The sequence below is a fragment of the Phasianus colchicus genome, chromosome 2 (assembly GCF_987193195.1).
Source record: "Phasianus colchicus chromosome 2, bPhaCol1.hap1.1, whole genome shotgun sequence".
Classification (NCBI taxonomy): domain Eukaryota; kingdom Metazoa; phylum Chordata; class Aves; order Galliformes; family Phasianidae; genus Phasianus; species Phasianus colchicus.
In genome coordinates, this window is record NC_143437.1 from 28850330 (window position 1) to 28876080 (window position 25751).

The following is a 25751-nucleotide window of genomic DNA, read 5'->3' on the forward strand; positions in this document are numbered from 1 at the left end:
TATGTTACTAATGGATTATTGCATATAAAATTAAAATACTAAGATACTATTTTGGAATTCCTGATTCTAAAGGGGAGGGGAACATCACTTTTGGTATGTAGTTCTTTCTGACAGACATCAGTTCCATTTTAAGTTTGTTTTCATCACTAGTAGGCGAAACTAAATTTCTTGCTCATTTTCCTCCTATGGCAAATTATTTTTCTTTCTGTACACCATATCTTCTAACAGAAAGTTTACTGAGTCTAGATGACTTGGATGACTTTCTTCCATTTTATAAATGGACCAAAAAGTTCTTGGGTATACTTAAGTTGTTTTGGCTGTTCTTAAAGAGAAGAGGTTACTTTGCTTTTCTTTTTTATTTCAAGCAAATATTCCCTAACCTCTACTTTCTAGTACAAAAATCATAACCTAGCTAAGTGATGCTTGTTTTATTCTTTTTGTAGATGATTATTCAGCTGAAAAGGGAGATCCAAGAGTTGAAAGATGAGCTAGCACTGGTGACTGGCATGCAAAGAACGTCACAGCTTTCACAAGAAGAGCTACTTCAGTAATGGCTTACATTGTTTTAATTTTCTTTTGTGGTAATACTTTTAATTGGTTTCTTTGGTATAAATGTTTAAATTCATCTCAGAATTTAAGCTCTCAGTGAGTACTGAAGTGAGTTTATGTGGCAAGTTGGAATGACAGTTTGCCATGAAAATCTGTATGAGGCTGTGCTTTTGCAGCCTCAGGTTTGAGGAACTGAAATAAACTAAATGCAAGGAATGGGAATGCCTGTCAGATGCCAGACAAAGTGTTGTATAATAGTGTAGAATAACAAAAACAAACTTTCTGGAAATTGGATATAAGATCTAAGCAAAATTAAAGCAGTGTTCGTGTACTAAGAACTATCCTACTGCAGTGTTACTTTGATATATGTCAAGATAAAGCTTACATTTCTAGTAGAAAATTAATCAATGCCTTAAAAGGCAAATATTTAATTTTTTTTACTGAGTATGCTATTGATAATGCACGAGTGTTGTAATATCTTGCAGATTTTTAGTAAAGGATCAGTATGTTATATAAGAATTTGGTGTGCAATGTAAAAATATTTAAGTATATCACTCAAAATAATGCCTCCTATTTATTTCCATAGGAACTACAGCAGAGATAAAGAGAATAATGCCATGACTTGATAGAATAAATTCTCAGCTACAAAATGTTTTTCAACATAGCCATTACCATTAGCTATGAATTCTCACCACTGAACAAGAGCCTGCATGCTACATTCAAAATCCACACCAGTGGAGGTTGCCACTGCTGAAACACCACCCACTACCTCACTGTGCTCATATCCACTGCTTAATCTCCCTAAATGTTCACCAAGCATTCATGAATGTCAAAAGGTGCCGTTTTTCCATGTGGAGAAATTCGGTTTCATACTTGCTTCATACTCACTTCCATGTCAGACACCGTTTTTGTCAGACTGCCCCTCTGCTGCCACCTGTTGCACAGCAACAAAATGTTAAAGTATTGGTGGGAAGGTTCAACCTCCTATTACCGTATCACCAACATCTGCCTCTGATGTTGGGGACCAGTGTAATAACACAGCAGGCATTACTTTCGGAGCAACATCTAGGTATAAAATTTCGAAATGGCTATACTCAATTCCCAGTTTTGAAAAACTGATTCTGTGGAATTAATCTATTTAATATCTTCCCCTCATTTGTATAAAACAGTAGTAACTGATTTGGTATTGTTTAGTTTGATGTAGAAGCTGAAAACTTGATTGGTTTTAATTTCATCTGGAAATGGCCCAGAACAATACTGTAAGTACTATCCAGGAGATTCTGGAGACAAGCAGAACTGTGTCTCATTGGAAGCTGTTATTCTTTTGTTTTGATTTGATGGTTTTAATTTGGGAATGAAATTATATTCTTGTGAAGGGTGAGAAGATGGATAGCATTATATAAATATTTCTTTTGAAAAATCTGTTTTCAACATAAGCAGTTACCAGTATAATTTTCCAGCTAGAAAAGTCCACCCAGTTCCTACTGGGTTAATGATGCAGTGTTTAAGTAGTACTGGATGTGTCAAAGGCATAGGAAGGAAATAAGAGATATAATGAAGAACAGAGTAGTGTTTTTCTTTTGTCTTTCTTTCTTCCTTTCTCTTTTTCATTTTTTGTTTTCATTTTTGTTTTTTGTTTTTTTTTGGAAGAGAGATGGATTTGAAGAGTTGACTATTCAGTATGTTAAAAAATTTTTTTTTTTGAATGGTTTTAGCCTGAGAACTGTTGTCAGTGGTACTATGTCTAAGTGGAGTGCTGTGTGGCAGTGTCAAGTGGTCTACCCCAGTAGTGTCTGCCCTGGGACCAGTATTCTTTAGCATCTTTATTGGTGATCTGGATAGTGAGATTGAGTGCCTCCTCAGCAGGTTTGCTGGTAACATTAAGTTGAGAGGTGCTGCTGAGACGACAGAAGAGAGATGCCATCCAAAGGGACATGGTCAAACTTTGAAAAGTGGGCACATGTGAACCTAATGAGATTCAACTAGGCTGAGTGCAAGGTGCCGCACTAGGGTTGTGGCAATCTCAGGTATGTGTACAGATGGGGAGAAGAACTCATTGAGATTAGCTCTGTGAAGGATTTGGGGGTTCTGGTGGATGAAAAGCTGGACATGAGTCAGCAGTGTGAAAGATGAACTGCATCCTGGGCTGCATCAGGGGTGGCCAGAATGATGGAAGATGTGATTGTCTCCCTGCTCCTGTGAGGACCTATCTGGATTGCTGCATCCAAGCCTGGGGCCTTCAGCACAAGAAAGATGCAAAGATACTGGAGTGGGTTTGGAGGATGGCTATGAAGATTATCAAAGGGCTGGAATACCTCTTCTATGAAGAAAGACTGAGGGAGCTTGGGCTTGTTTACTATGGGGAAGAGAAGGCTCTGGAGAGATATCATTGCAACACCTTTCTGTACTTAAAGAGAGGCTATGAACTGAAGGGAGATGGTCTTTTTACATGGGTGGGTAATGATAGGAGAAGGGGAACATTTTTAAACTAAGAAGGAAGATGTATATTAAATGTTAGGAGGAAATTGTTTTACTTAAAAAGCGATGAGGCACTGGCACAGGCTACCCAGAGATGTTGTGGATGCCTTATTGTTGGAGCTGCTTAAGGCCAAGTTGGATGGAGCCCTGGGTAATCTTATCTGGAGCGTGGCATTCCTGTCCATGGCAGGGGAATTGGAGCTAGGTGATATTTGATGTCTCTTCCAACCCAAGCCATTCATGATTCTATTGAAAGATTTCTCCATATTTCTATATACATCTTGAGCTTGCTTTCATTTGGTGACAATATTTGTGGTCGTGCTAGCTTAGGTCTCTCTAAGCATCCTGTCACTACTGGTTTTGAGCATTTACAAATATCAATAGATAGCATTTAAGTTTTTGGTCTCTGCTGAGAGTCTTTCAATGCATGACATAACAAATATTTATGAAAATTCTGTATGTGGAGACCATCTGAGTTTGGAGCTACTTATTATCTGGAGACTTTGCACAAATTAAAGAATAAATATAAAAATGAGTAATACAAACAGACAGTGTTGAATAAGGGCTGACAAAGTCATTATTTACTATTACTGGAAAATGTTTGTGGTTTGCATCTAGTTTTGTATATATAATGAAACATAATTATTACTTAACACTTGTCATGTAGATCAGATTTATAACAAGCAGAAGAGGTAAAGGAATATGGTATAAGTGATAATGCAACATACTGTGCTGCACAAAGGCTGTTGACGTAGTCTACCTAGACTTCAGCAAAACCTTCACAGTATTCTCCTGGAGAAGCTGGCAGTCCACAGCTTGAACAGGTGCACTTTTTTTTGGTAAAGAACTGGCTGGACGACTGGGCCCAGAGAGTGGTGGTGAATTGAGTTCTATCCATCTGGTTATATATACCAGATGTGGGGTGTGTGTGTGTGTGTGTGTGTGTGTGTGTATACCGGTTATGAGTGGTGCTCCCCAGGGAACTTACTGGGGCTGTCTTGTTTGGTATCTTTATTGATGACCTGGATGAGGGCATTGAGTGCACCCTCAGGAAATTTGCAGATGACACCAGCTTGGGAGGAAATGTTGATCAGCCTTGGAGTAGGAAGGCCCTGCAGAAAGACCTGGACAGGCCAGATTGCTAGGCTGCAGCCAATGGGATGAAAATCAACAAGACTAAATGCTGGGTTCTATACTTTAGCTACAACAACCCTGTGCAATGTTACAGGCTTGGAGCAGGGTGGCTGGAAGACTATGTAGAAGGTGGCCAAGAAGGCCGATGGCATGTTGGCTTGTATCAGCAACAATGATGCTAGGAGGAGCAGGGAAGTGATCCCTCTGTACTCGCAACTGGTGAGGCTGCATCTTAAGTACTGTATTCAGTTTTGGGCCCCTCTCTGCAAGAAAGACGCTGAGCATGTTCAGAGAGGGATGAAGTTGGTGAAGGGGCTGGAGCACAAGTCTTATGAGGAGCATTTGAGGGAACTGGGGTTATTTAGTCTGCGGAAGAGGAGGTTCAGGGAAACCTTATTGCTCTCTACAACTACCTGAAGGGAGGCTGTGGTGAGGGACAGCCTCTCTTCCCATGTAACTAGTGATATGACTAGTTGCACCAGGGGAGATTCAGGTAGGATATTGGGGAAAAAACTTTCTTGAAGAGTGCTTTGGTATTGGAACAAAATACCAAGGCAGGCGATGGATTCAGTGTCCTGGAGATGATCACGAAATATTTAGATGTTGTACTAAGGGGCATGATAACAGGAAATATTGGTGATAGGTGAATGGTTGGACTGGGTGGTCTTGGAGGTCTTTTCCAACCTTGGTGATTCTATGATTCACTTTATTCAGAGTCACTACATAATGGTGATTCTTATTTATATTATTACTGTGGGAGATTCCAGACAGACAAATTTCTTTTTTTAGTTTCTGCCTTTTTAATGTGGCCTGAAAGGAAATTATCAAGGTCATTATGGATTTCTAATGCTATTTAGACATTTCTGCTTAGTTAAGATATATTCTGTTTAAACTTTCGTGAACTGTATGACAGCATGCATAAGTATGCGTGTGTGTGTATATATACATGTATAACTCAAGTTTACATGGTTCTTTTCAAAAGACAAAGTTTATCAGAAGTATTATTTTAAGCAAAGTGTTATGAATACCATCTTATCAACGTTCGTTTTATTTTAAATGGTCTGATTCTTTGTTTCAAGGGAGGCTGTCTTCTAGAATTATTCTGTGCCAATTTAGGTATTTATTCTTCAATCCTTAATGCAGATGTTCACAGGTACAGAACAGGTCATTGAAAAACTTCAAGCTCTAAGTACATATTTATCTTGTTGTCTCTGCACAAGTTCTTATCTCGGGCTTTTTAGTAGAAGATAAATGCCAAAATGAATCTAGGTGTCATGATTACATATGTAGAACCCATACTTGCAATGGTTATGATAATATAGTGGTTGTGATAATAGGTTTTTGCTCCCTATGTGCGTTGCAGGAAGTAAATGCACACGATAGAAATAAGTATTATTATTATGTTAAATGGTATTTTATATTTTTCTTACATAGCTTCATTCTACTTGCCTACTTTAAGAGCATTCAAAGTAGTGGGCTGCTCACTGCAATTCAGATTGCTAGAATTATTCAGATATTATGTGCATAAGCTATAGTTGGTTCTTTTTTTCCCTCACTTGATCCAAAGAAGCGTGTTCAGGAATTTTTTTTTAATTAATGGAAGGGGAAAAATATCAACTGTACTTTCTCCATAACCACTACAGTGTCACTGCCATCCATTATATTTACCACAAAATGGGAAACAAATGCTCTTGACTTTAATTGTGAATGCTAAATGCTCTTGACTTTGATTGTGAATACTATATCGTAATACAACACAAGTGATCAGTCTTGTGAATAAAACTGCAGCTGTCTACAGACAATTCTGAAGTAACTATTCTAAAGTGGTGCTTTATTATGTCATATTTTTGGTTTTACTATTTTATTTTCATAAATGCTAGGCATACACAAATTCTGCTGCTCTCATTTTGTTTATTTGAAAAGCATAGCATAAAAAATGCAGCTCTGCTATGTAAGTGGTTCATAATGTAGTTCATAAAATGCTTCTAAAATGCTTGCTTTCAGTCACACAGTCTACTTCCTCAGCTATGAAGGACTGATCTCTTAAGTATTTCTTTAAGCTAAAGAATGAATTTAGTTTAGTTTAAAGGGGAAAACAAAACAAAGCACTTTGCACTATTAAGAAAATCATCGCAGGCTTTTGTATTATAGTTTAGAACAGAGTGAAATGGCATTGAAATGATTTTATTTATATTTTTTTCATGAAAAGTATGCCAGAAGTAAAAGAGAGAGTCCTTTTTGTTGGAGTCATTTGGGATTTTTTGTTGTTGTTGTTGTAAATGAGCTCACTGGCAATTTACAGTGTGTGCCCAGAAAGCCAGGATTTTGAAGCAAAGCCCTGTGCTCCAGAGCACCCACGCTCCCAGAGCCTTTGCCAACTGGAATTCTCTAGTAACAGGGATGGAAGTCCTGGCTTAGCACTTCTATTTATTAATAACTTTACCTTATTTCTTTCAGATACATATGTTATAACTGAAGCTTCTATTTTTTACTTCAACAGTCATATAATGTTCATCCTACTCATTTCCTGGATTTCTCATTACTTTTTTGTCTTCTTTTCCTGTTTCAACATTGTGACATCTGTATGCTATCATAGCATTAACAATATTGCACTATTCTACAATATACAGCTTTAACAGTTGTGCTTAAGCTGTTCAACAAATGGTTCCATTTACAAAGCAGGGCAAATTATATTATTTGTTGATGTCAATGTTCAATTTCTGTTGTAAAGTGGAAGAAAAAGAAACAAATTACTTTGCCTTTTGTCAGCACAGCTTTGCAAACAGCGAGCAGAAGTTAGCAGGCTGACTGACATACACTGCATTGGCAATATTCAAGAGAAGCTACCTTAATCGTAGAGTAGGTCTAAAATGTTCCATAGCCTGATCTAGAATCGCGCTAAATCAAGGTATTTCTCCAGAGGACATTCTTTTCCTTATATGCTACACAATATTTAGTGGGTGGGGGGGAGAAAAAGGAGGGAAGGAATGGAATGGGAAGGAAAGGGAAGGAGGTGATGCATTATATTGTAGTGTTTCTTTTATATATGTATTTATGTACCACCTACCTGTCACGTTTTTTCTCTGCAAAAACTCTCCTGCATAGCATTAGTTTAGGCATGTTTTTCCCTGCATGAGTCAGTCTTGGCCATGTCATAATCCTTTCCAAAACTCTCCTTGACTTACAAATCTAAATCTTTTCAGGAGTATGCTCTTCAGCTTTGTAATTATTTTTGACTATGTGGAAACTCTTCACATATGTTTGTCATACTGTAGCTGTCTTATTTCAAAAGATCTCCTTACATAAGGAGGTAGCAAAAATGTCTTGTTTTCTTTTGCTTTATCTTCCTCACAGATTTTTTTGTTGTGGCTAATAGGAAGAAAATTTGGTAGAAGGGTCTACCATCTGTCTGACTGACTATGCCATTTAGAATGGTTCCCAGGAGACAAGTGACAACTCAGAACCTAGCCTTTAGTTTCAGAAGCTTACCTAAAAATAAGTGGATATTTGGCACTTGAAGCAGTAAATTAAGTTGAACCCATAATTTTATCTGTTAAAATACACTTGCTTGTGTAATTCAGTATCATTAATTAGAGACTTGCCTAGCACACTTTTGGAGTTTACAGGATGAACCTGAGCCTCACAAATTCTTTACCATTGCTCAAATTCCTCATACATACACAATTGAGGTCTTAATTTTGAAGTTCATTATATTACAACTGGAAGCAGTAAGGGTTCTTTATCTTTCTTGTCCATTGTAGATTTTTTTTCTGTTTTTAGAGCTACATAGATATTTGAAGTCAAAAAGTGTGAAAATCTGTAGGATCAGAAGGCACTTGGGAACTAGTTACTCTTATTTCCCTGCTCTAACAGAACCAAAATTACGTTCAGATTTGCAGAACTGTATTATGAACTATCTTATAAATAACCTCTGTGGGATTATACAATGATTTAGAACACCAGTTTCAATACTTAGTTATCGTTACCATTACTTCATCCAACAGTTAATCCGCTACATTTGAAATTAAGCTGTTAATTCTGTACACAGAATGTATTATCCTCTGTATATCAGTTATGTCTTAGGGAATTACTGTCATGTCCACTATCCATTTCTACCCACAGTTTTCACTTGACTGGCACTTTTCTCAGAGTTCTCAAGCTTGCTACCTGGCTTGGTGAGATGCATGCTCTAGAAGATAGACTTAGTAATTTACTGACAATTAGTTATGTCAATAATGGTATGTTTGAAGCCATGGCAGAGACCTATTATCCATTTGGTCAGTCAGTCTGACTTCTATAAAAAATTCCACTTACAGTTTTTCAGGTTATCTCATAGCTTAAATATATAGGGAAGTTATTGCAAATATCTGTCCAGGCTGAATAGACTTTTTAATTGTTGGCCTTAAGTGTTTCAGTAGCTGTGTTAGCAGTCTTTCCATTTTGCTTGTCATGAAGTTCACAGCTTATGCATAAAATTGGTTGTTCTTTATGTGAACTTAATTTTGATATGATATACAGTGTTGGTGATCAAAGTTAAAAGGCAAACTCTCCCAGAAATGACTCGTGTCACATTAAAAAAGATCAAAATGAGTCATTCCAAATATACATGTTTAGACCTTGCATTCTACGTGCTATTGAGAGCTCTAAACTTGAAAACCATGCTCTGAGTTGGCTGCATAGCATTAGTGCAGTTGGCATCAGTTTCTGATGCGTTTTAATTGTGTAATTTATACGCTGGTTCATGGGAACGCAAGACTGAATTAGAAGTGGATCTGTTGTGGTGTGTTGTTTTTCTTAACATGAATCTGTTTTGTTGTTGTTTTTTTTTGATGAAAGGGTGAAATTAAGGTGGCAGAGTGCTTATCTTAACATTCCAGAGCTGTGCTTCCAGGAAAGAATTGCAGGGAGTATAAAATATTGAGGATAGAAAGCTTTTTTATTTTATGTTCCCTAAATTGTAAGCAGGTTTCATTAAGAAAGAATTCCTGAAAAACAGAAAGTGATAGGAGAGAAACCAAGCTGGTAATGTAAATGCTGTCTCTGAGCTATGGTACTGTATTTGTTTACATTATTAGGAAGAATGCTATTAAAATTATAAATTATAAAGACTTTAAGACAGATTCATAGTTGGTAAACAGAAATCACTGTTAATTTAACAAGTTTCCACTTCAGCTATTCATCACTGCTTTTCTTAGAATGTTCATCCCTGTATCAGTGTAAGAACAGGCTCATGTTTTCATATAGAGCATGGTACTGTTATTCAGTTCACCTGGATCAGCACTGCAATACCTTTCTATTTGTATTGTGCTAATATATACAAGTATCAAAATGATGGATACTGTTCCCTTGACATTGACTTAGAAAATTAGTTATTTTTGATGGGCAGTTCTTATTCCTTTTTTCTTATTGTATTTCATTGGTGGTTGTTTTGTGTGTGTGTGTGTGTGTGTGTGTGCGTTCAGGTTTTTTTTAATCTGAGCACTGAGAATAAGTACTTTGTTTACTGTTTTCCACTGAAGATGGGTCATTGTTTGATAGTTTCATGTTCTTCCTCCTTCAGGGAGTTTCAATTGGGGAAAATTATTCTTCCTAATTCAGCAGGGTTCTGGCTCTAGGCTTTGGCACACTCTTGCTGCCAGTAGTGTAAGTTAGGCCTGCTGTTAGGGCAGAATGTAGCATTCCTAAAAGGAAAAATGGAATTGTTATTGAGATCCTTAGAAAATTAAAATGAACTAAGAATGGAACAGCCTGCCTGCTAACAATATTATTTAAAAAAAAAAAAAAAAAGCTTAATTAGTTTCATATTTGTTTCTAAGCAGAAGCAGAGATTTTTATCGTTTCCCTTCTTTGGGCTGCTTTTTCCTAATTTCTGTTTTAAGAGGGCATGTAAATATTAACCTGATCTAGCCAATATTATCATTGACATAATGGTGGAAGCTCATCACTAGTGAATTTAATGATTGATTCCTCAGGGCTTTTTGAAAAAAAACTATAATGATTTTTCCAGGAAACAGCATGCCTAGAACATATCTGTGAGATCAATGGAATGGCGTCAGGGCTGAACCAGAGGTGTTTATAGTTATCTAGTATACCTGTGGTGAAAAATAACTCCTTAAGAAAGGGATGTTGTTATCTACCTCATGATTTCATATGATCTTCCTTTATATGCATGCCTCTAAACAGGCAAATAAAGCAAGTTTTTGTACGGAATTCTCTGGGAGATGTTAGCGTTTTCTTGCTCCGCCTGAATATCTAGGCACAACTTTGTTCATGTCTGGGCTATTTTATATGATTTTTCTAGTTTGGTAATACGGTCATAATTCTTGAAACAGTTATGTTGGAGGAAAAAGGCTTAATATTCACTTATCTGCAATAGAGCAGAAGTTAGGTGACTATCTTTAAGTACAGTATGGTTGGTAAGGAGAGAGTTATTCTCTCCATCTGTTGAAGGTAGTTGAATTAAAACCAAGAGCCTCTGTATAACTTTTTGCAAAAAGGGTTTTTTTCTCTACCTTTTTTAACAGGAGAATGACTTCTGTGTTTGATGTTCTGACTAGAAGGAATGCATTGGAATTGTTATTGTAGAAGTAAAAATAGATATAAATTTCTTAAATCTTTTATAACTTTACATGATTCTGTGGCCTAATTTTCATTTATTTCTATAAGTAGTTTAAGAATATCCTCCTGTACAGAAAAGTATATGAATATCTTCTCCCCTCCTCCCTTTTTTTCCTGTTTGACTTTTCACACTGAAAAATTCTTGTAGTGATAAGTAAAATTTTGGAACAAGTGATATTGTGTATGAAAGTTTACTGACTCTTGTATCATAAAAGGAGATGTGTTTTTCCTTTGCACAAATAACTGCACATTAAAAAATCTGCTCAAAGCCTCTAAAAGTTAGGTTGCCATGTTTTCTGAAAGGACAGACTTCAGTTCATTTTAATTATGATATGGCAAAAGAACTAAGTTGTAGAAATAAATGAGAAAACAAAATATTTCTTCCTGAAATCCTTCTTCCTTTAGTTCTAAAACTGTTAATTAGCACATGCAAGTATGTTTTGATATACAGCTATAGAATCTCCGGTATCAAAACCAGCTTTTAATATCAGCAATAAAAAGTACCATAATTGCTTGGACACTGGGGAAAAAAAGGTAGCTTGCTAATGTCAGTCATCTTGGCAAATCAGAATTTGACATATTACTTTACAGAGTCGACTAGTTTTTTGTGAATTTTGTTTCTTAAAAATTAATGTCTTTTCAGCTTGGATGAGTTAATAGAAACATTTCTGGAAGACAATGATCCTGAAACCACTTTGGATGTTGGAGCAGACATGCGCAAGATCAAGTACTGCTTCACTTATTTGAAGGTATTTCTTTTAAACACAGGTGAAAATACAGCTGGGACTGTATATATATTGAAGACATTCACACTTGAAAAGAATAAGGAGATGCAGTATAGCTGAGAGATGGAAAATGGTAGAACTGTGAGTTGCACGAAGAACTAACAAATTTGGAATTTAACTGGAAAAATGCAGCAAGAATGTGTAAAAGGATCACAACTTGTGGTAAACTGTAAGAGTGGACTGTAAGTTATTGGAATCAACCCATTGCAAGTTATTTGTAAGTGGATTGATGTATCTGAGTATTCAGGGTGCTATGATGTCTTTTCATAAACTATGACAAAAGAGATAAAAATATGAAAGCACCATATCCTTGAATCCGTTGCACAATCTTATTAGTGTAAGCATTTCAACTCTGAGGAAACAAGGTATACTTGAAGTAGAAAGAGCAGTGAAGTTAACAGAGAAATAAGTAGAAGGCATTATACACTTTCTGTTTTGGGATATTGTTTTATAATAAGATATGCATTCCTGATTTAAATTTATTGTGTTTGAATAATTAGGTCTTATTTACACCGTTAATATCAAAAACACCATGATGCTACAGAACACTGGAGTCTCACTTAGATTAGGATATAGTAAATGCTACACTTTGCAGTGAAGAACAACAAATGCAACTCATTCTGTACATCTACTCATCCCAAACATTTGCATATAGCTTGATATAGTGGCACGATTTTATCTCTCAAGGGTCTATACAGACATTTATTTTCAACATATTTTCCAGAGAGTCACAAGAGAAAGTACGTACGTAGCTGGAGGTGAAGTTATGAAAGCAATTCTATTTGTTTTTCTTCTGGTAGCTACGCCAGAATCATTCAAAGGTTTCTGATGAAAAGCTGCTCTCGCATCACATCTGTGAAGAAAAAGACACTAGCAAAGAAGCAGGAAAAGAGGAATTGGAAAAAATGAAAGAACTTCTGCAGCAAAGAGACAATGAGATCAGTATCCTTAACAGGGGAAAAAATAATATTTGGGTTTCAGCTGATGTGGCTACAATGGTTTCTCTGTGTGTGAGATAGGAGTTGGCTGCATGAAATGAATTTCTCTCTATTGACCCCACTGTGCTAAAGCAATTACTCAGTTTCCAAATTTTATGTGGCAAGACCCTTTCTTTACACCTGCTTCTATTTCAGTTGTGACCCAAACCAAAATCCTGGATCCAGGCACCACTTAGCTTTAGAGTGGTCCAGCCAAAATCCAAAGACTGTGAATAAAGCCATGCCTAAAAAACTCTCCTCAAGCAAATTAAACATTTTTGTAGAATGGGAAAATCTGATGCTATGTAAAGATCAATTTATTACCTTACAAAGAATAGAATTTCCTGTAAGTGTTATTTTTAGCCAAATGAAGTGCTGCTTTGGGGACTATTGGATTATGTACCTTTTGAATGAATATGAAACCAATACTCTTTACACGCATTTAAAAATTAAATTAAAGCTAAGGCTTTCTGCATATAAAAATATTGGACTACTTAGATGTGCTCTGTCCATTGCAGTGCCTCACAGCAGACACAAGTATGTAGGTTGCAGTGAAAGTAATGCCGTCGTCTTATTCCCATGAATACTATAACAAATACAAAAAGCACAACAGCAGTACTCAATAGAGCAAATTCTCAGCTACAAAATAATATTTATTTCCATCTTAGTCACCCTTAGCTATGCATTTTTGTCAGTGATGTACATTAATCTGCATGCTATTCTTGTAAAGATCTGCAGCAGTGGAGGTGACCCACTGTCACTGTCAACAATGCTGACATGTACCACCTGATGCCTCACTGTGTCCACTTTCACTGTTCGATCTCCATAAATGTTCAATCAGTGCCAATGAATGTCAGTAGGTGCCATTTTTTTCCATGTGGAAGAATTCAGTGACACGCTTTTTCTTCATATGCACTCCCTTGTCAGATACCATTCTGTAAGACTGCCCATCTGCTGCCATCTGTTGAATAGCAACAAAATGTAACAGAATATTGGTGGGAAGGTTCAACTGCTACTGCCATACCACTGATATATGCCTCTGATGTCATGGGCTAACACTGTAAAATGGGAGGCATTGCATTCAGTGCAGCTCTTGTATATCAAATTCAGTCTATCATTGCTCAGAAATTAATAATGTGATTTGAGTGATAAAGTGAGAAATATGAAAGTTTTTTAGTCAAGAGATGAGATTTTCTTGATAGTTCTTCAAGTCAGGAGCTATCATATATCATAATAACTATACTGTACAGAGTTTTATAATCGTCACCCAGTTTAGTAATTAATCTTCCCTAAAGGCTACTTAAATTTTCTGTTGTTCATTTAGAAAATTAGTTAGGATTAGAATTAATAACATAATAAAATAAGTTCAACAGTATGAGGAATCCTGTGGTTTTGGTTGAACACTGTTAGCAAAACATACCTACATCAAATACACATTTAGTAAATGCGTAACAATGCATTTTCAAATTGCTGTTCTGCATTTTAGTAAACTTTCTTGTTATAAAAAGGTTGCAATGTGATATGATTTTCAGCCTAATTGTAAGTCAAGGGTTTGTTTTCTTCAAAAATTTTATTTATTAGAGAATTTAAAAGAATTGAAAAAGGAGTCACACAACAGCAATCTTAATGGAGTTTTCATTTTTGTTTGACTGTAAATGCTCAACAGTCGTGTTCAACGTGTGAATTAATTAGTGTGTATTAAAAATGAATCTCCTGTTTGGAAAAAGCTAAGGTGGCTGGATATAATTGCAAATGGAATTCCTAACTTTAAATTCATATTCACAAATAGGCTTCCAAATGTAAATTGTTTCACTTTAAAAAAAAAAAAAAAAAAAACTTAAAGAAACAAATAATTGTTTTATTGAAAAGAGATTCTTAATTACTTCCTTAATATATCTTGCAGATATTCTAATAAATATGCTAAAAAATGAGAGAAAGAAAGCACAAGAGGCTCTTTTTCAGCTCAGTGCTGCCTATGCTGGTTCTACGTCATTGAAGTCATCTCATTCTACAAAATTAGAAGAAAGTCAAAACCCATCTAGATTTTTTAGTCTAAAAGAAGCAAAAGATCTCAGCTCTTCAGTTCACAGGCTGCCTTTTCTTTCCGGAACTAAAGGTTAGTGTAAATTAAGCGAGTATTTATTGGGTTATTAAAATATGATTTTCCAGCATATTATTCAAATTTATAACAGAATAGGAAACTTTTATTTTCAGTAATAGTGGTATTCTGCTAATTCTGAATACACAAATGCAGGGATATAAATTTATAGTTGTCTCAAAGTAATGATGGCTTTAAAAAACTGATGCGAATTTTCTGTTGTATAGATCTCCAAAAAAAGAATGCAAATTATGTTGTAGAACTTCAAATCTTCAAGTAAATTTGTTCTCAGAAAAGGATTTTTTTTTTTTTTAGCATAACTCATAAAAATTACTAGGAAAAAAACTTGGTTTTCCCCAGAAAGTCTGGAAGTAATGACCTTTAGCAAAAAATAAATCATAACCAGTACATTAGATATTGAAAGAAGTTTTTTGCAGGCATTATTAATTGCACAGTATAGTAAAACATCAATAAACGCATTTTTCTTTCCAATTTTTTGTAGTCTTACAACCTACAAGAGGAATCTTATTTTCAAATAGACTTAGATTTCGTTTATTATGCTTCCGTCTCTGATATCAGGTTGGAAACTTTCTGTGATTGTCATTAATAGTTTTGCTTATACTATAGTATTTAGGTGTCTGGGTATTTTTATTCAGCCTTTTCAATAAAATATTGTGATTATTTCAATATAAAAAAAAAAAAAGTGATTGAATGAACTGAAGTCTTAGTTCCAGAAATGAAAGGTAGCTACATTTTTGTGCATTTGAATAGCTCTATTGCTATTCTACCTTTCTAGAGCAAGAACTTGGTAAGTATGAACAAATTCAAAATCTGCGTTCTGTTGTATTTCAAAATAATAATTTGCCATGTGGTCATATAAATCATATCCTTTCCAAAAAAATTTGAGTTGAACTGATAGACAAGGTGTTCATTTAGGATACCTAACAGTACCATTTGATATATATTAGAGTCATTTGTCAGCAGATAAGTACTATTTGTATGTATGTAACTGATTAAAAAAAAAAAAAAAACTGGTATTCCTACTAGATTAAAATCTTTTGTTATTCAAACTGTGCTGTAACTGTTCTGTAAAATGTAATAGGTAAACATACCAGATTTTTCATTGAAAAAGAATTATTTTGAATATGTGGTTGGCACAGAGGACCTGCGATGATGAAGTATATTCTCTGGCTAAAAGTAAATCTACCTGATTCCCACCCTGTTAGGATAATGAGTATTTAGATGGGTGTCTGTCTGGGCTGAGAAGGTAATATGTTCTGAGATGAGACGTTTTGTGCATGATTAGATTACAAATGTTTTGAAAATAGCTGTAAAACACATTCCTTTCCTTCCAGTCATCTTTTCAGTCTGCTTTGGGTCAGGTTCTGATACTCTGTCACATTCTATATGGACATGAAAACAATGCATCTTCAACAATCATGATGGTAAATGTGAACAGAGAAACAGTCCCCTATGGGACATCTTACAGTTAATAAAAATAATTTAAAAAATCAGCCATGTTTCTATGAGGGCTGCAGATAAATAGCTTTTTCTTATTATTCTAAATGGCCGTACGTGTCTGCACACCTTTCAAGAGGTCTGATGTTCTGCTGCAAGTCTAGTCAGTAATGTTGTCAGCATTAGGACTTTGAACGTTCTATAATGTGTAGCTGTTATAACAGTAATGCTTTAAAAAAGTATTTCTTAATGTTTGCATTAATGTTCTCAAGGAATACTTTACAGTAACAAATGTAAAATAATAAGTAAAACATAAATGTAGTAGAAACCATGTAAATAGCACAATCTGTTCAGCCTTGCCAGGATGCCTTAAACCCAATCTCTGGAGACCGATTGTCTTTGCAAGCATATAACCAAGTTTCCATGCTCTCTCAGTCTTTTGTCTCTCTGAGAATGACAGCATTTTCCCTAATGTATAAAATATATTTTTCTTTCTTTTGTTTGATTTCTTAGAGTACTGAAAATAACAAGCTTCAAAGCATGTTCACATTGAATGTATTATGTTCCTAAGCTCTTGAAGAATAGTCAGATTATTTTTCAAATCAGTTTGTAGTTAGAATGAGCCCAGGAGGCTGCCAAAAAAAAAAAAAGAAAATGTTTGAGAGTCAAATTCAGTTAAAAGAAAGCCAAAGTATGGCTATGACATGATTAAAGAAGAAGTAATCGTAGAATCATAAAATGTCTGGGGATGGAAGGGACCTTAAGAACCATCTAGTTCCACTGTAGTGGGTGGAGATACCACCCTCTGCACAAAGCCCCACCTAACATGGCCTTGAACACTTTCAGGGATGTGGCATCAATGACTTCTCTAGGCAACCTGTTTCAGTGCCTTGCAACTTTCTGAGTAAATAATTTCCTCCTAACACTTAAAAATTTCCCCTCTTTTAGTTTAAGAACTGTTTTAGTTTAATTTTTATAATAGTACCGCTGGATCAGTATCATACAAAGAAAAAAAGTCTTATCTACTCAAAGCATCCAGTTTTATCTGTAGGCAAGTTACTGTTTTGAGATCTTTAGCTGCAAAGCACTATAAAATCTCAAGTGGTTATTACTGTTTTTATTGCAAAATTTTGGCAGTGTAAATATACAGTGGTATATTATCAGCCAAAAGCTGTCAGCTCTATGTGCTAATGATTGAGATATAGCTCTTTCCTTTTGAACTCAGACCTGGACACTTGTATATTCTGCGCACTTTATTAATCCAAAATATTCTACCTAACAATTAAGCAAAGTATTTTGAAAATACACCAGCTGGTGAAATGAACATTGGTAACTTTTGTGGCAAAGTAAGTTATTTTAATTCTCTAATATCAACTAAGTGCATATGCTTGGTTAGAACTTTCCTTTTGGCCTTCCAATTTCTGCATGGATTTGAGAAGTTGACTTATTATAGTAATTTCTCACAGGTACAGAACTCCTACAATGGTAATATTGTTATCTGTCTAGTAAAGCTTCTGAAAGAATTAGAAAAAAGTTTAGTACCAACCATCTTACAGAAAAACTGTTCTCAAGAGCTTGGGATTACTGCAGGCCTCACCAGGTCTCATAACTGATTTTTCTATTACTGTCTTGTAAATAACGTCTTGTAACTTGTAACTACATAACTTACAGTCTTGTAATGTAACTTAAAGAAATCTCAAACTTACAATGTCAACCCCAGAAGTTATAAATATTGACTCTCCATCTTAAAAGAGGAGAAAAAATGCATTATTAGATTTCAGTCCAGATAATTTTGAAATATGAATAGGCAAAAGTTTTATTATTAATATTCTGAAAAGAATATATTCTTCTGCATACCAGATTTTCAGAAACCACTCATAACCTAATTTTTACAAGATTTTAAGGATGTATTTAACTTTAGCTATGTAAATACCAATAGATTTAACTATGTGCTTACTATTTGATTGAAACAACAACTCAAAAAAAGCAGATTGTGTTGGCTTATTAGCATGGATTGTATAAGTAAGGTAGTTATGCTGGTTAACTAAAAAGTGTTAAGTGTTAAATATTGTATCTTTCTTTGCATCTCAGTTGGTTAAATTACAGTATCTTTACAAATTGTTAAATTTCAAAATCCATATAAAACAACTTATGACATGCAATAACTCCAGACAGGTTTTCATTGCCTAGTTTAGTTTTTTCTTTCTTTTACAATTGAGTTGTTCAAACAAAAAGCATTAGTGGTGTCAATAGGTTTTAGAATTGCTTATGAAAGCTCAGAGGAAAAGCATCCTAGACTATCATTTTATAGTTACTTTATGTATTTGTGATTTATACTTCTGCATACTGTTTATGTATTTTGTAATGAATTTCTAATCTAAAAGTGATGATAATCAGTTCAAAGGTCAGCCATAACTGGCAAATAAACACTTAAATTTCACTAGTATCTTAACATAAACATCTCTTAAAATATTTAGTATTGCCAATTTTAGCTATGATAGTATGGTGGTTAGGTTGAGGTTGGACTTGACAGTCTTGAACATCTTTTTCATCCTGATCAATTCCATGATTCTATGATTATCTTCTAAAATTGCTTACTAATTGAAGGGATGGATGAATGGGCAGGAGCTGTGTATTGTGAGATGCATACATGTGAAAGAAAAAAAACTTAGTCTAAAAAACAAAATACTTGAGAAATGGAAGAGGGAACGGACAGAAATTAAGTCTTAAGAGTTCTGTTTGATTTAGTTGCTGCTTTAATCCAGTCCAGTGATAACTGAGGAGAATTCAGAACTAGAACAGTTTATACCATGGATTTTCACAGAGGGTGCTTCACATATTTGTTAGAATTATCTAATGCTGTCTTGATATTGCTTAGCATATGAAATACTACGCTAGAATAATCTTGCATCTATTCCCTTATAGCAAAGTCTGTGAGCTTTTTTTTGATTCAGCTCCTAAAACTTTTAATTTGCCTCTCGCTTTTCCTATGTATCATTCTCCAATTTTGTAGGAAGAATTTACTTGATTTGATATCATAATTATAGCCAATGAATAGAATTTTTTCCTTATCAAAAACAAAGTTTTTGATATCCTCAGAAATATCTTACCAGAAAGTAAGCTATACTTTGTCAACAAATCACCAGTATAAATGGTGATTTATGTAACACTGCTTATGCTTTAGTCTTTAAGAATCTGTGAACCATTGGCAAGTTGTCACCTTTGATACTATGCTCTCTCTTTCTGAAAACAATGTTATGTTTATGTACAAGTGATCTTTACACATAACGTAGGAACCAGCATATCAGCTCAAATTACTGCATTGCTGAGGTTTTTCTTCTGCATTCTGCACAGACAGAAATGGATATTTCAAAAAGTTTGGATGATGACCAATCTTTGATGTTTGTCTTGACATTTCAACAAATAGAAAAGTTTGTGAGGATTTGTTAAAGATGTGGGAAAGAGCTTGGGCTTGAATCAAGCTAGAACTCTAAGTAGAGCCTTTAATGTAATATTAAACCTATTATTCACCATTTAAGCAGTTTCCATATCTTAGATCATTTATAAATATTTCAATTTACAACAATCTGTAATGTCTTTCCAATTTTGTATATCATTTCCTTTTTCCTGAAAAGAAACTAGCAGAAAGTATGGGGGAGAATCCTACGTTTGTGTAGTCATTACCATTCCTTTCTAAGTTTGTGCTGCACTGAATGTATGTATTCTTCCAGAAGAAATTGAATGCAGATACTGTAACTTTGAAGACCTGTCATGTGCATTTTATTATTTACATTCCTATAAATTCTATCTTTTCTGTATCTTCTGTATTCTTGAAACTCTGAATAGCAGAACTTGAGGGTAGTAGCTGTATAAACACAAAAAGAAACATGACCTAATACCCCAAATTTGCATTCCAAATGTTTGTTTGGGTACTCTTATATCATATTTACCTATTACTAATAAATACTAAGTTGTAGATAGTTTTTCTGTTCTTAACTTCTTATTTAAATATAAGGGCTCAAGGTCCAAATGAGATTATTAGTAAATTATTATCAAAAATAAGGTTTGATGCCAATAGGAAATCTAATAAGAATGACTGAAATGAGATATGTGCATTGTTTTATTTCTTCAGATACATTATAGCCTGTATCAGCATATTCTCCTGGGTGATTAGAGTAGAGGAATACACAGGTGCAGCATCCTAGTAGTGTCCTAGGTTTTGCTGATGACAATGGGCTATACAATATTGAATTCTTCAGCTAAAAATTTTTTATACTGGTTTGCTTGATGTTAGATTTGTTGTTCTTGGATCCCAAGAGTCATCTTTTAGTAGGGTGTGGTAGGTATCATTCTCTTGTGATTTAGTAAGGCAGCAGCACAACACTGTTTAGATTGGAAGATTGCCTGCTGCTGCTATTTTGGCAAGCCAGCTCCTATCACTGAGGGCCTTTTACAGATTGTATAAGACAATTAGCTTAGAATGAGCAGACCAGAGCTTTTTATCTTAGTCCAAGTACTGTGAAAAAGGAGAACTTAATTTTCAGTACCCATTTTAATCACAGAACACTCTAAATTATAGATCTATAACTACATGAGTAAGATGCACAACTTTTTAATATACTCAGTTGTGCTGGCTGACTGCTATTATTTACTGCCTCATGCTACCTTTCATGAATCTGAAAAAAACATATCTTTCTGGCTGTGAATTTAATGTTTCAGATGAACATTCCAGAAAATGTAAAGATAGTAGCACAATAACTTGAGCTTTACAAAGGCTTCAACACTTATTTTTAGTAATTCACCTTATTGTAAAATCTATGCTGCAGTTTTGTTGTTATTCATAATCCTTAACTAGAAGAAATGTTATATTTAGGTTAGGATTTCACATACAGAGTTGCTTATGGTCTTTCTCAGGAGATTGTGCCACATTTACAAGTAAGTAGTTTCAGGATAAATCAAAGTGTGAATAAGCAACAAAGCAAGAAAATCTGACTTCATCATATATGTCACTGGAGTGATGAACATTCTGTTGAATTTTGACTCTTGTCATTCTATATCACTTTTCTTGTGCAGGTAAGTCCTATTTTAAAATAGATGTCTTCTGCTTGCTTGTAACATAACTCTGTCTGTGGAAGATACATATATCATTTTTCCTCCTGCTGATTTTTTTCTACTGAAGTTCAAACATTCTGGTTGCCAGAAAACAGGGCTAATATTGTGACGTTCAAAGAATGCAATAAATTGTAGTGATAGTTTCCAGTGGTTGTTTATGCTGATGAGTTTTAGAAGAATGGTTTTACACTTACAAAAGATTTTATTAGGATCGTGTTCTGGCCATTTTTAGCCATTTCCTGTATCATTAACTGAGAAGCTGCTAGGATATTTTAGAGTTTGGTGGAGAAATTATCTGCTATGCAACTCAGTCAGAATTGAATATTGCTTTTCACTTGGCAGTTTGCAAGCATGTAGAAAAAAAATACATTTCTCCTGAAGGGCTGACAAGTTGACTTTAAAATGAGAGGTGAGAGATGCTTTCTATAAACAGATGGTGATCATGAACAGTGGGACAGTAGTGATGATAACACACCAACTGTTCAGTTCTGAAAGCTAAATATTTTCATCTTGTATTTAGACTTCTCAAAATATTTATCTTGGCTCTTTCATGTATTTATGTAATAATCTGGGGGAAATGCTTCCTTCTATTGTTGGAAAACCCACAGAAAACTCCCTACTGGAAAGGATTACTGAGATTTTCCATCATAATCTATTCTGTGTCCTTTGTTCAAAAAAAGGTTTCAATCCACTAGGAAAACTAAGTGTCTATTAAACATACGTATGTCTTGAGATCATTTGTGGGTGCTGTAGTGCTTTAGGTGAGCTGGGGACAAATATCCTGGCCCTGTGCTCATGACTGAGTTTGTTTGTCACCAAACAGTTGTACCCATTTTAATGCTTTTTAGTCAGCAAAGGAGCTCACTGATGTACATCAAACATTATTCAGACTTACTCCTGATACTCCTCATCCCTCAGAATAGAATACGTCTCCTGTTACGAGACTAGATAAAAATACATATTCCAATTCATTCTCAAGCTGAACTTCTACCAGCTTAGATGTAATTGAATTTTTCATTGCTACTGACAAAATTTTGAACAATTTTATGATGCTATACTTCTGATAAGTTTAACAAAGTTATTTCCTGGTATTTTGAGCCACTATTTTAACATATATTGCTCCAATTCACAGAATTACAGGGGTTGGAAGGGACCTCTGGAGGTCATCTATCCAAACTCCCTGACAAAGTATGTTTTCTCCAGAAAATTGCACAAGTGTTCAGGTGAGCTTTGAACATCTTCAGAGAAAGACTTCACAGCCTCCCTGGGCAGCCTGTTGCAGTGCTCTGTCACCCTCACAGAAAATTTTTTTCTCGTGTTCAGATAGAACTTTCTGCATTAGTTTGTGCCTTTTGCCATGAATCCTGCCATCCTGTCACTGGGCACCACCAAAATGAGTCTGGTTCCACTCGACAGTAGAAGGACCTAGATGTTCTGCTGGAGCCAGCAATGTGTCTTTGTAGCTGAGAAGACTGATGGTATCCTGGGATACAGTAAAAAAGAGTATGGACATCTGACTGAGAGAAGTTATCCTCTCCTTCTGTTCTGCACTGGTGAGGCTACATCTGGAGTATTGTGTTTAGTTCCAGGTTCCTCATGAAAAACAAGGAACTTCAAGATAGTGTTTCATTTCCCTTTTCAATCTACAAGTACTTCCCAGAATAAAATAGCTTTCTTTAAAAGGGTGACAGGGCATTAGAACAGGCTATCCAGAGAGGTGGTAGAGTCTCTGGAGATATCCATGTTTGGATGCTTTCCTGTAAAATCTATTGTGGGGAACGTGCCTTGGCACGTTGAACTTGATGATTACCAAAGGTCCGTACCTATGATCGCCTATTATTATGTGATTCTGTGAAAAATGCATTTGATTGCATTAAAAAGCAAGACAAACACACAATGCTTTCCACTGTGTTAACATTGTGTGTTTATAGGACTCTTAATTTGTGTTGCTTTTTCACGTTCTAAAATCTATTCTTCTGATTGTACTTCCAAGAAGTTTATTTTGTCTGAATCCACTGTGAGTTTTGATTGAGAAAGGACTTTGAATTGAACTTGTTGAGATTAGTGAGAAGTTAAAAATGAGTGGATTAAGAAGTGCAAGTCTCTAGAAATGTCCTTGCAAGCAACAACAAATGATTTTTTTTTTTTGTTACGAATAAACATAAATGTGTGCTTAAGATGTTAATTTACATGAACTCTTGCAATTGGCATTTCATGCTAAAGTTCTGTTAGGATTTTTGTCCTCAACTGTTTATAAATATGAGCATAGAGGATTTTTTTAGGAGATGAAGCCCAGATTTTGCTTTTTTGGAGCTGGATCACCATTTGCAACATCAAAGGCAGATTTGGTGAGATGTAAGGATTTAATGAGAGTAAGGAGTACTTTCATTGATTTATTGGAAACTTTATTATCTTATGCAGAAAGTGCTGTTATGTAAACCACTTACTACTATATGGTCAAAAGCTTTTTCTTTCTCCACATTTATTTGGTTTTACAAAAGATTTCTGGTTTGTCTAAGCTCGTTTTTCTCTCAGTTTCTCAGCTTGGAATTTCTTCTGATGTGGAATGTATGTTTGGAAGCTTGTTAAAGATGCTTTTGGCAGTTTTTACAGCTTTCCTATCAGTCTGTTTAGATGGGGAGTGTTTTTACGCTAGCTTACTGTTCTCTTATCCACATTAGTCTGCTCAAATGTAACCTAGTGTTCCCTGGAAATTCTCTACTGTTTCAAATCTTTTCAACTTCCTGATACATTAGCCATTTTGGCTGCCTAAAAGTGATTTTGGATTCTTCAGACTAACTCCTTGAAGATGTTTTTACTTTCTGTGACTGACCATCTTCTTGGTATTTTAGAGGTAAAACATACTCCTGAAAGTTTCTACATACTTGAATAGGGATTTATTTGCTTTATCTATTAACTGTCAAGTTTGGCAAATACATCTGTGAAATGTCTTCCATATTCTTATGATTATTATGATTAAGAACATCAAACTCAAGAAACTACGGTGTTTTCTTAATGGAGCCACTACATGCACATTGCCTATGCATGTGGGTAATACAAAAGGCTAGAAGTTCTTCCTTTTGGCTTAACCTTCAGATATTTCTATGCAGATGTATAGTGATCTATTGAGCTACACTGAAAATAGTCTTTAATCATTCCCTGGGTCAGGTAGGAGCTGATCTAACTCAACTGTAAATTAAAGCAAATCTGGAAGTTGTATTGCTTATGTAATAGAAAGTTATAGACAGAACTAAAATGATTATTTGAGAACCTGTGTGAAAGCAAGTGTAAGTGATTACGATAACTCTCCTGTAACTGAAGTATTATGACTAAGTCTTATGTTTAACAGTTATCCCAGTTCTTTTCAAACCATGTATCTGACTGACTACTGAAAGATAGTACCTAACATAACAAAGATCTAAGACATCTACTTTTTTTTATCATACTACAGTGCTTATGATTTATTTTCTCTCCCAGACTAATTTTCACATTTTCCTTCTAAAAATGACTTAGAGTAGAGAATCACTTGGTACCTGTTGAGCAAGGCATTTGTTAAGAGTTTGTTTTTTCCCCAATGATACTATGTAAAATATTTATGTAAAGCGAACCCCTTATCTGATTTCCAGTCTTATACCAGACCTATATTCGAATTAAGATGAATTTCATTTTTTACTGTATATTTTAATGTCTAACTGTAATGTCAATTTTCTGTTGTAAGTTTCAGATTTGCTTTCACACTTTGCGTGTAATTTCAAGGCTTTTTGACTTTGTTGCCTCCTGGCTATTGGGCTACTTCTACCTCAGTGCTGCTGAACTTGATTACTGTTGCAGTCTTAATGGTTTTACTGTTTATTGTCATTCCGTAATTCCTTCAAAGAGCAGACAGCTCAAAAACTATTTAGAAGTTCAACTCTAAGCAAAATTAACATAGGAAAGACATCTGTAAACCTGATGCTGTCCATATTGGATACCATGTTTGATACCTCCTATGCTTCATTTCTTATACCTGTTTCATTGCAACTCCCGTTTCCGCTTATATTTTAGACTTTCTGGTAGCTTGAGTTAAAAGTTTTTAAGAATGTAAGTTTAGCCTACTGGAACTAAAAACAAACTTTCATAAAAATCTGAATTGAGAGGTTAACTTATTTTTGTATTTATAATACGTATTTGCATGCTATTTTAGGAAGAAATGGATCTCTTTTGTTTATTCTTCAATAGAAACCAAACCGGTTTTTGCATTTATTTTGTCTCATTATAGAGAGTAGAAATGTACAGCCTGGTTTATCACAGCAGTAGTTTGAAATTCAGTCTTTAGCTTTAATAATTTTCTCTATTGAAGGGACAGCTGACTTCTTGGCATCTTTTAAAATATGTGGATGTAATTTATGCTTTTCTTAAACTAAATAAAGATTTGTAAGATTTTTCAATGAAAATCTGGAGCATTTTTGTTATCTTTTTTATCTTACCTTGTTGCAATTCTTTTCTTTTGTGTAAGAATTTGTTACTGAAAACACTGTATAGGAAAAGCTACAGAGAATTGTG

The 25751-nt window shown here is 34.9% G+C and overlaps 1 protein-coding gene across 4 annotated transcripts in view; it reads left to right on the top strand.

Moving 5' to 3' along the window:
- KIF6 (kinesin family member 6) overlaps window positions 1–25751 on the top strand; it is a 141187-nt gene that overhangs the window by 38970 nt on the left and 76466 nt on the right. For all 4 annotated transcript variants that reach the window (XM_090135205.1, XM_090135206.1, XM_031594268.2 and 1 more), the window contains 4 exons: window positions 444–547; window positions 11423–11528; window positions 12365–12506; window positions 14445–14657. In XM_090135205.1, the coding sequence (XP_089991331.1) occupies window positions 444–547; window positions 11423–11528; window positions 12365–12506; window positions 14445–14657 (565 nt within the window). The remainder of the gene's footprint in view (window positions 1–443; window positions 548–11422; window positions 11529–12364; window positions 12507–14444; window positions 14658–25751) is intronic.